Genomic DNA, 11,352 nt, shown 5'->3' with positions numbered 1-11,352 from the left:
CTCTCCGCAGGGCGACATGGCGAGGACGACGTGCAGCTGTTCCCTCACGCGCTCCACGAACAGGGACCACAACGCGGCTGGGCTTCCGTCGGTCTGAGGGAGGCGAAAGGAGGAAACTGATTAGTAGAGAAGCATGCATTTGATAAAATGAATGAGAAAAACAGCAAGAAAGATAATAAAAAAAGGTAAGGTGAATGATGAAACACTAGAGAAACAGACAAACAAAGAAATAAGGAAGATGAAGCACATGTGTGATAGAAAAAAAAGATATTCAGAGAAACGAAAAAAAAGGAAAGGCAATGAATATAGTAATAATGTGATGAAAAACTAACGCTAATTCCTCCTCTAGCTTGCATTCTAATAAACGCCCCTATATTTTCCTCCAGCTCCGCCCCTTACCTACTCTCTAACCCCACCCCACCCTAAGCCCACCCACAAAATAACACTTACATTCTCTTCGCCCCTCCACTTTCCCCAAAAGACACCCACATTCCCTTCGCCCCTCCCCCCCGTCCCGAAACCCCACCCACAATCCCTTCGCTCCTCCCCACCGCCCCGAAACCCCAAACACATTCCCTTCGCTCCTCCCCTTAACCTCACCCACGTTCCCTTCGCTCCTCCCCCCCCCGCCCCAAAACCCCACCCACATTCCCTTCACCCCTCCCCTTACCCCTTAACCTCACCCACTTTCCCTTCGCCCCTCTCCCCCGCCCCGCAACCCCACCCACATTCCCTTCGCTCCACCCCTCGCCCCTCCCCCCCGCCCCGAAACCCCACCCACAATCCCTTCGCCCCTCCCCTTACCCCTTACCCCGTTCCCCTCGCCCCACCTGCTTGCTCTTGTCCCTCTGGCGGTCGATGTTCCTCATTTTGTCGCAGATGGTGTGCTTCTCGTCCGTGGGATAGAGGCCCGGGATCTCGCCGATGCTGAGGATGCTGCTGATCGCCTCCAGGAAGATCTCGTTCTTGATCTGCGGCCGGAGAGAGGGGGGGGGGGGGTTGAATGAGGTTGCTGGAAGTTGTGATTTATATATATATATATATATTTTTTTTTTGGGGGGGAATGGGGGGTTGTTTATTTATGTTTTTTTTTTTTTTGTTTATTTGTTATTTGTTGGTAAATATAGACGCATGTAGACACACGCATCCATGCACACAAAACACACTCACGGACAAACACACAAATTCAGAGACAAACACGCACACAAACAAACAAACAAACAATTTCCCTCACCTCCACCCCGCCCTTACCTACCCCATCCCCTGCACAGCTACAATCCTCTTCACTTGCCTCTATTGCCCCCAACTTCCCCACGTGCACACAGGCCTAAATCGCTAAACAGGAACGCGATATGCTGCTCCCCAATGCCACACACACAAACAAACACACATGCAACTCCACTCCCCTTCACTCCTATATGTAGATGGGGAGAAAGGGGTGTGAATAAAAGATAAAATCATCCCTACATACATACAGACCTGTGTATCGCTGAAAAGGAACATGGTATGTGCCCCAAACACACACACACACACACACACACACACACACACACACACACACACACACACACACACACACACACACACACACACACACACACACACACGCACGCACACACACGTCCCTACCTGCGTATCGCTGAACAGGAACACGATATGCTGTTCCCCGGTGCCTGCCTTCTTCAGGATCATCTTGAGGTCCTCCCGCCACTCCGTCAGGCCGTAACTGCGACTCATCTCCACCTACAGGAGGAAGGATGAGTGATGAGTCATTCTGATGGATATGACTCACTCATTGAAGAGGTAATTACTCGTTTTTACTCCTGGGTGGGTTGAGGGGGGGAGGGGGGTATTTTTCAGGATAAGGGCAGGATGTTGACTAATCCTAAGAATATTTTTTTTTCAGGATAAGGGCAGGATATTGATTCATTCTTTGGCTATTGATTAATCTTAGGGATATTTTTTTTCTGGATAAGAGCAGGATGCTGAATAACCTTAAGGATATTTTTTTTCAGGATAAGGACAGGATTTTGATTCATTCTGAGGATATTCTTTTCAGGATAAGGACAGGGATGTTGATTTATTTTAAGGAGAGAGAGAATGACTCATTCTGCGAAATGACAATTGAGAAATAGGCTCACGTCATGAAATAATTGACTTTTACACGTTTACTCTGGAAATAGAAAAAAAAAAAAATGAAAGGGCTCACAATTTATTCCACAAAAAAATAAACCTTCAGGAAAAAAATGAGGTTCTAAAAAATGAAAAAAGAGGAAAAATATAACTAGCTTCATTTTACTTAATTACTTCCTCTTTCATTCTCTAAAATACCTTAATTTACAGACAACAGAAATAAAAAAAGAATGAAACTTTAGGACATAAAAACTTAATAACAATTAAAAAGAAACAAAATATATTTCTTCTCTCAAAAAAAAAAAAAAAAAAAGAAGCATTCCTTCCGTAGTATATTATAAAAATATAAATGACGACATTCCTTCCCTCAAAAAAATAAAATAGCATATCATGAAAAGAATCCAGCTAATAATAAAATACAGCTACAACAACAACAACAGTGTGACAAAAAAAACAAGAAAAACCAAAAAATTACAAAGACATAAAACCGCCCACGAACTAACCTCAAAGAGCTCGTAGTCTGTGATGTGGGCGGCGAGACGCGTGAGTGAGTGGCGCCCGCTGCCGCCCACGCCCACCAACATAGCGTGGCCTCGGGGCTGGCGAAGGACGCGGCAGATCCTCGCCAGGTGCTCCAGCGCGAACCTGGAGGAGGGCAAGGGCAAGGGATTCTCAGAAGGAGCTCAAGACGGAGGTGAGGGTCCTGTGCATTCTCTGTCTGTCTGTCTGTTTGTCTCTGTCTGTCTGTCTCTCTGTCTCTCTCTCTCTCTCTCTCTCTCTCTCTCTCTCTCTCTCTCTCTCTCTCTCTCTCTCTCTCTCTCTCTCTCTCTCTCTCTCTCTCTCTTTCCATATGTATATATATACATAAACATATACATATACATACATATATATATAAATAAATAAATAAATAAATAAATATGTGTATATATGATTTTTTTTTTTTTTTTAATCTTTGTATACCTCTCCTCCTTTATTCTAGTTTTATTGATTATATTGTTATTGTTATTGCCATCGTTATTGTTGTCATAATTGTTGATATTATGAACACGTTAATCATTATCACTATCATAATCAACACTATCACTATTACTATATATTATTCTTCTCATTACCATCACTTCTCTCATCATTACCATTCCAATCATCCCATAAAATAAGCTTCAAGATAAAACAAACAAACCAACCAAACACCCACTTGAACATAACAAGGTTCATCGGTTTCTTGCTCATGTTATTGAACTCATGCAAGTACCCCTCCACTACACCACGAAGTCCCTCCAGGTCCTCCACTTGTACATAATGGCGACTCTCGCTCTTGGGGTCCGCGAAGTCACAGTAGACCAGGTTGCGTAGGTCGTTCTCTGAGACCTGTGGGGGAGAGAGAGAGGGGGGGGGGTAATTGTGAGGTTTGTGGGGAAGTGGTAGTGGGGACGGGGTATGGGGGAGAGATGGGGGGATTTTGAGGTCTGTGGGGAAGTGGTGGTGGGGAGGGGGTTTGAGGGAGAGAGGGGGGGGAATTCTGAGGTTTGTGAGGAAGTGGTGGTGGGGAGGGGGTATGGGGGAGAGAGGGGGGTGAATTGTGAGGTCTGTGGGGAAGTGGTGGTGGGGAGGGGGTATGGGGGAGAGAGGGGGGTGAATTCTGAGATCTGTGGGGAAGTGGTGGTGGGGAGGGTTTGGGAAGAGAGGGGGGGGGGGAAATCTGAGGTCTGTGGGGAAGTGGGGGTGGGGAGGAGGTTTGGGGGAGAGAGGGGGGGAATTCTGAGGTCTGTGGGGAAGTGGTGGGGGGGTGTGGGGGAGAGAGGGGGGGGGGAATTCGGAGATCTCTGGGGAAGTGGTGAGGGGGGTTGGGGGAGAGAGGGGGGGGGGGAATTCTGAGATCTCTGGGGAAGTGGTGAGGGGGGTTGGGGGAGAGAGGGGGGGGGGGAATTCTGAGATCTGTGGGGAAGTGGGGGGAGAGAGAGAGAGGGGTGGGTTCTGATATCTGTGGGGATGTGGGGGGAGAGAAGGGGGTAATTCTGAGCTCTGTGGGGAAGTGTGGGGAGAGAGAGGGGGGAACTCAAGGACTTGTGGGGAACTGTGGGGGGGGGGGGGGGAGTAAGGGGGAACTCTGAGACCTGTGTGGGAGAGAGAGGGGGGGAACTCAAGGATCTGTGGGGAACTGTGGGGGGAGAGAGAGAGAGGAGGACGTGAGGAGGGGAAGGATTTTTGTACATTTTTATTTGTGGTTTGTGGTGTTCACTTGTGGGATTAACTTATGGGATTTATTATTGTGGTGAACGATAGACTGTGTGTGTGTGTGTGTGTGTGTGTGTGTGTGTGTGTGTGTGTGTGTGCGTGTGCGTGTGCGTGTGCGTGTGCGTGTGCGTGTGCGTGTGCGTGTGCGTGTGCGTGTGCGTGTGCGTGTGTGCATTCATTCTGTAGGTATTACTTTATTCCTTTCCCCTTTTTCTGACTCCCTTATTATGTTTTGCTGTGTTTATTGCCCTTCCTTATTCTCCTTTCTGTTATTTCTTTATCTATCTGTTGTTCCTGTCGTTGAGGGGGTTAGTAATGAAACTATCTACGTACTTTTCTCCTTTCCTTTATCTGTTTATCCCATTCCACCTTCCTCCTCTTTATCCCTCTGTCTCATTGACCCATTCTACCTTCCTCCTTTTATCCCTCTCTCTCTCTCATTCCACCTTCCCTTCACTCTCACCATCTCTAATCTCCTATCTCTTTCCCTTTCCCTATTTCCCTTTCACTATTATGCCCTTGCTTCTTATTCCTTTATGTTTTCTTCCTATCTACCTTTCTATTGCTTTCTATCTATTCCCTCCCCTGGCATTATCTCCGTTATCTAGCTCGATCTGTAAGTGGTTAAAGTTGTGCTGCAAGTGCCACCGCCCTCTTCTCTTCCTCTTCCTCTGCTCTTTATCCCCCTTTTTAGTTCCTTCTTCACCCCCCTTCTTTTACGATTCTCTCCCATTCGGCTCCCTAGCGTTCCCGTCGTCTGATTCGGCCAGCAGGGTAGTAGATGCTACCGTCATCCCCCTCTCCTCTCTCCGCCTTTCCTTCTCATTATCCTGCTATTAATTTTCTCATCATTCTCCCTCTCTAACCCATTTTCCCCTCTCCGTCGCCAAGCTCGGTTAGCATCGTCATTCCCGTCTCTTCCTTCCTCCGATTTCCTTCTCATTATTTTTTTTCCCCATTGCATCGTTACACTAACTACTCATTATCCTCCAGTCCCTTTTCATCATCCCTTTTACCCCCCCCCCCCTCATTATCCTCCCATACAAACCCCATTCCCCTCAGCAGGTGGGTTCAAATCCTCGTTGGGGTGATACTTACAACCATACCCCTCTCTTCTCTCCCCTTTTCCTCCTCATTATCCTCCTGTCGCTTTTCATCATCCCTTCACACCCCCCTCATTATCCTGCTATACAAACCCCTTTCCCCTCACCTCTCCATCGTCCCCGTCGTCGAGCTCAGCCAGCAGGTGGTTGAAATCCTCATTAAGGTGGTTCGTGCAGGCGTCGGACACACGCTGCAGCAGCCACTTGCGGTCGCCACTGTCCACCAGGCGGTCGTAGAACACACGCAGGACCTCGTGGATCCACATCTTCTTCATGGAACGCAGGTCCTCCATCGTCTCGGGCACGGACAACAACACGCCCTGTATGTATATTTACCAGATACATGGATAAGGGAAGAGAAAAAATAAAGAGAAAATGGTAGCGGAGATAAATAATGTTGGTCTGTCATAAGTATAGGATATTCCGCACTTGTTCATCATTTAGGGCGCAGACAGCAGCAGAGGCTGTCTAGGTACATTGATAAAAGTAGGGATAATGGAAGAAAATAGATAGGGAATAGATATAATAGGTTTACAAAAGAGCACATGAAACAGAGCGAAGGTTCTCCATCGTTCAGGACACAGACAACCTATATTCACAAAATGTATGGATGAAAAAGACGATGAAAAAAATGAGAAACGAAGAGAAAGGCGAGAAAGGAGAGAAAGAATAATAAACAGAAAAGGAAGGGTAAAGACACATGAAGAGTTAGTGGTCGCACATAGACAAATTAATAGATAAAATAAACCATATTAAGACCCCAGCAATAACCCCAAACGGTGAAGACGCAGTAGGAACGCCCGGAAAAACGACAACAAAAAACAAACAAACAGTGACAAACACTTCCTTCACGCACTCGAATCTGCGGAGGTCGAAGATGCAGCAACAGCGACCGGAAAAAAACATCAAAACAAGAACACAATCAAATAAACAAAGAACCACACGAAATAAGACGCATCATCACCCCCGCTCCCCCTCCCCCCCTCCAGACGTACCTGACCATAGAAAATAAAGAACATCATCACCCCACTTCGAAGATGCAGCAACAACAACAATAAAAACAAAAACAAGGAATGACCCTAAAAACGTCGCGGAGGTCAAAGAGGCAGCAACAACAACCAGAAAAAAAACCCCGCCTTCCCCTCCCCCTCCAGACGTACCTGAATGACCCTGAAGAAGTCGCGGAGATCGAAGATACAACAAAAACAACCGAAAAACAAACACAAAACAAACACAAATAACCCCCCAAAATAAGGCTTCTCATGACCCCCGCTTTCCCCCTCCCCCTCCAGACCTGACTGACCCTGAAGAAGTCGCGATGGTTGAAGATACAACAAAAACAACCGAGAAACAAACAAAAAACAAAAACAAAACCAGAACACAACCAAATAACCCAACAAATAAAGGCTCCTCATGACCCCCGCCTCCAACCCCCTTTAAACGTACCTGACTGACCCTGAAGAAGCTGCGAAGGTCGAAGATACAACAAAAACAACCGAAAAAAACAAACACAAAACAAAAACACAACCAAATAACCCCACAAACAAAGGCTTCTCACGACGTACCTGAATGACCCTGAAGAAGTCGCGGAGATTGAAGATGTAGTGGGAGCGGGAGGGCGTCGGGCGCAGGTGGGTGGCAGCGGCGCGGTAGACCTCCAGGGTCCCGTTCACGATCTCGCCGATGCAAGGGTCGAACATCTTGCTGAAGCCTCGCGTGTCCAGATGCCATAGAAGGATCTAAGAAGGAGGGGGAAGGAGGGAGGAGGGTTAGGGAAGGAGGGAGGAAGGAGGAGTGGGAAGGATGGAATGAAGGGAGGAAGGAAGGAGGGACGATTGTGTTTGTGTGTTTGTGTGTTTGTGTGTTTGTGTTTGTGTGTGTGTATGTGTGTGTGTGTGTTTGTGTGTGTGTGTGTGTGTGTGTTTGTGTTTCTCTGTGTGTGTGTGTGTGTGTGTGTGTGTGTGTGTGTGTGTGTGTGTGTGTGTGTGTGTGTGTGTGTGTGTGTGTGTGTGTGTGCGTGTGCGTACATGTGTGTATTTATATCTGTATGTGTGTATGAGACTTCCTCTGTCCTTCCCGCACACCTACATACTAATTCACCCTCCCCTAAAATACAAACTCAACTTAAATACACAAAACCAGTCCTCGCCAAACACTAACCTTGGAGAATATAGAGTGGATCGTCGGGTCATCGAAGTCATTCACTGCGACGACGTTGAAGTGGCGGAGGAGGCGGGGCGTCAGGTTCGTCCTCCCGCTCTCACGCAGGCTCATCGTCGACACCAGCTGCGGGAGGGGCGTGGGAAGGGGCGGGGGTGTGAGTGGTTTTGATGGGTTTGTTGGTTGGGTTGGTTTCGTTTCGTTTTCGCTTTCTATGTGCTTAGGTTTTGTGTTTGTGTTTATTCTTCTCTCTGTTTTTGTCTTTGTCTTTGTCTTTTTCATTCTAATTCTCTCTCTCTTTCTCTTTCTCTTTCTCTTTCTCTTTCTCTTTCTCTCTCTCTCTCTCTCTCTCTCTCTCTCTCTCTCTCTCTCTCTCTCTCTCTCTCTCTCTCTCTCTCTCTCTCTCTCTCTCTTCCTCTCTCTTCCTCTCTCTTCCTCTCTCTTACTCTCTCTTACTCTCTCTTACTCTCTCTTCCCCATCCCTCCACTCCACTCCACTCCATCCCCTATCCTTTCCCGCTATCTTTCACTCTTCCCTCCCTTCCCTCCCATCTCCTCCGCCTCATCTGCATATCCTCCCCCTTCCCCTTCCCTCCTCTCATTTCCTCAATCCTTCCCTCTATCTTTTTCTCTTGCCCTTCCCTTTCCCCTCCCCTGCATTTCTATCCTTCCCTTCCCCCCCTCCACCCTTTCCCTTCCTCCATTTGTCCACTATTTTCTTTCCCTTCCCCCTCACCTCAATCACTCCCCTTCCCATCCCCCATCTCTCTACCCATGTCCTTCCCTTCCCCTCCTCCACCCCTCTCCTTCACTTCCTCCACTATTTTCCTTTCCTTTCCCTCCCTTCCATCCCTCCCCTTCCCTTCCCCAACCTCTCCACCCATCCCCTTCCCTTCTCCCTCCCCTCCACTACTTTCCTTCCCCCTGTCCTTTCTCTCTGTCTTTCTCTCTTCCACCTCACCTGCATGTCCTCCAGGCGAATGGGCTCGACCTCCTTCCTGATGTCGTACCAGGTGGCGTGGTCGACCAGTTGCCTCAGGAGCTCGAGCGGCGGGTGCGAGCCGAAGGCGTCCGTCTGCGGGAGATTCAAGTCGTCCACGAAGAGTACGCACCGCTTGCCCACGGGGGGGCCGTACACACCTGAGGAAGGAGGAGGGTATAAAGGTTATTAAACGGAAAATTGCCAAGCGAAGGTGAGCGCCCGAAGCCAACAAGAGCGTCATCACGCGAGTAATAGTCCACGATTTAATCACGAGACTAATGGATCCCACGTGGGTCAAGGAAGTAACGTGACCTCCGCGGATGTCACTTTGGCCAAGTATTATGTCAGTCCTTGTCCAGCAGTCTTCGAATCCTGTCTCTAACCCCAGTCTGCAGAGCTGGACCTCGTGCCCGGCCAGAACGCCACCAGCTGATTGTGGTTCTTCATGCCTGTGTAGCGCGCGCTTCGCTATTTGTAAATATCTCCCCCATAAATGTAGAAAAGGTATGAATGAGAATGAATATTTTCACAACACGCTTTCGATTACATCTTCGTCAGAAATACATGTATTCCTGACGAAGATACAATCGAAACCGGTTAAATACATTCTCATACATACCTTTTCTACATTTGTCAACATGAATACGGTTCTTCCCCTATAAATGAAACCATCCCTCCTTTGTCCTCATGCTCCTAGAGACACTGTAATCTCCTCTCATTACAAAGGAAGAGGGCGATAATTGACGCGGGGACACGTATGAAGCGAGTGGGTGTGACAATAGGAATGGATACGGATGTAGAGGGAGGGAGCGGGGTTCAGAGTCAGAGATGGAAAGTGGGAGAGAGGGACGAGCGATGAACGGAAGGAGAGATGAAGAGGATATGAAAATATACAGTTTCTCTTCCGAACCTTTCTTTCGCTTGTCCAGGCCGCTCATGACGAGGTCCTGGACGCTGGTGGTGTTGGTGTGGGCGGAGAAGTTGATGAACATGGGCTTGTACTGCGCCGCCTTCAGCTTGTTCCTCAGGAAGTCCTGTGGGAGGAGGAGAAGCAGTAGAGACGGAGTAGAGTTAGCAGGTTAAGCAGAGCGGTAGTAGAGAGCAGCAGGTATATATGTTTTATCAAGTGTGATAGGAGGTACTTTAAAAACATGACTCGTACTTGAGTTAAATATTATTCTTAGGTAGGGCCTCTATATATTTTTAAATATGCGGATCTATCTACAGACCTTGCTATTAGATAGATCTTTGATTCAGGCAAAGCTCAAGATACGAGTCAGAACTAGTCTAGCAACAAGTACATTGGGAGTAAGAGTCTATCTTACGCAAAAAACATCAGAGCTACCTATCACTAAAATCCCTTTCCACTACCATAAATTAACCTCACTGTTAACTTTAATCACAGACAAAACTACCAAAAATATAATCTTTACCGTCTTCCAAACACGGTGTAGGTGTGACAGCCATAAGAAAATAACACAACACAACTCTAAAACTTCCTCACCGCCACATAGACCGACTTCCCCGTCGCCGGAGGTCCCACCAGGAGCAGGGGCTTCGCTTGGGACACCAGCAGACTCAGAATGGCGGTGACTTGAACTGTCGTGACGGTGGGTACCAGGATCTGATGGGCAGCCACGTCGCGGGGTATGGAAGCTGCGTTGGCGAGGTCTTCGCTCCATTTTTGCCAGTACCCACGACCCTGCGATGGAAATAGAGGGCTTGTTGGGAAAGAAATTGTTCTTTATTCTTGAAAGGCGTGTAAAGTGAAAGCGGGGTTTACAGCCGTAGATTTTTTTTGCTGGGGTGAACACGCATTGAAAATTTGGTTGAGTTTGGTCGAGGATCATTCAAATTTCAAATTCAAAATGATTCAAAAAAAGAAACAGGTTATCACTATTAAGAAACAAAACAATGAATGATTCACGAGCTTGCTAAAATCTCCTGAATTTCTAAAAGACAACGAAAACACGATTTTTTTTTTTTTTTTTTATCTTTTCTTTTACCTCCTTGACGAACTTGTAATGGAAGACCGTGTCATCGTCGGGGATAGGAAGCTGGTAGTCATGAGGAGGCTCTGGAACCTCTGACAGGCCGAGGCTGACGGGGAAGGAAGTGGGTGTTAGTGTTTATTTTGCTTTCTCTCGCTCTCTTTATCTCTCTATCTCTCAGTCTCTTTAGCTCTATCTCTTGCTCTCTCTCTAAGTCTCTCTCGCTCTCTCTCTCTCTCTCTCTCTCTCTCTCTCTCTCTCTCTCTCTCTCCCTCTCTCTCTCCTCTCTCTCTCTCTCTCTCTCTCCCTCTCTCTCTCTCTCTCTCTCTCTCTCTCTCCCTCTCTCTCCCTCTCTCCTCTCTCTCCCTCTCTCTCTCTCTCCCTCTCTCTCCCTCTCCCTCTCCCTCTCTCTCCTCTCCCTCTCTCTCCTCTCCTCTCTCTCCCTCTCCTCTCTCTCCCTCTCCTCTCTCTCCCTCTCCTCTCTCTCTCTCTCCCTCTCTCTCTCCCTCTCTCTCTCCTCTCTCTCTCTCTCTCTCCTCTCTCTCCCTCTCTCTCCCTCTCTCTCCTCTCTCTCCTCTCCCTCTCTCTCCCTCTCCCTCTCTCTCCCTCTCCTCTCTCTCCCTCTCTCTCCCTCTCCCTCTCTCTCCCTCTCCCTCTCTCTCCCTCTCCCTCTCTCTCCCTCTCCCTCTCTCTCCCTCTCCCTCTCTCTCCCTCTCCCTCTCTCTCCCTCTCTCTCCCTCTCCCT

The 11,352-nt window shown here is 47.9% G+C and overlaps 1 protein-coding gene across 1 annotated transcript in view; it reads right to left on the bottom strand.

Moving 5' to 3' along the window:
* LOC125030630 (dynein axonemal heavy chain 7-like) overlaps nt 1–11,352 on the bottom strand; it is a 106,281-nt gene that overhangs the window by 35,340 nt on the left and 59,589 nt on the right. The window contains 12 exon segments of the mRNA XM_047620808.1: nt 1–93; nt 831–971; nt 1,630–1,743; nt 2,637–2,778; nt 3,332–3,504; nt 5,582–5,794; nt 7,040–7,213; nt 7,635–7,760; nt 8,596–8,774; nt 9,527–9,650; nt 10,121–10,318; nt 10,623–10,716. The exon segment at nt 1–93 is cut by the window's left edge and continues 66 nt beyond it. Of these exon segments, the coding sequence (XP_047476764.1) occupies nt 1–93; nt 831–971; nt 1,630–1,743; nt 2,637–2,778; nt 3,332–3,504; nt 5,582–5,794; nt 7,040–7,213; nt 7,635–7,760; nt 8,596–8,774; nt 9,527–9,650; nt 10,121–10,318; nt 10,623–10,716 (1,771 nt within the window).

The sequence above is a fragment of the Penaeus chinensis genome, chromosome 2 (assembly GCF_019202785.1).
Source record: "Penaeus chinensis breed Huanghai No. 1 chromosome 2, ASM1920278v2, whole genome shotgun sequence".
In the NCBI taxonomy this organism is placed as follows: Eukaryota; Metazoa; Arthropoda; class Malacostraca; order Decapoda; family Penaeidae; genus Penaeus; species Penaeus chinensis.
The sequence above is the reverse complement of the archived record's forward strand: the minus strand, read 5'-3'. Positions and strand labels throughout refer to the sequence as shown.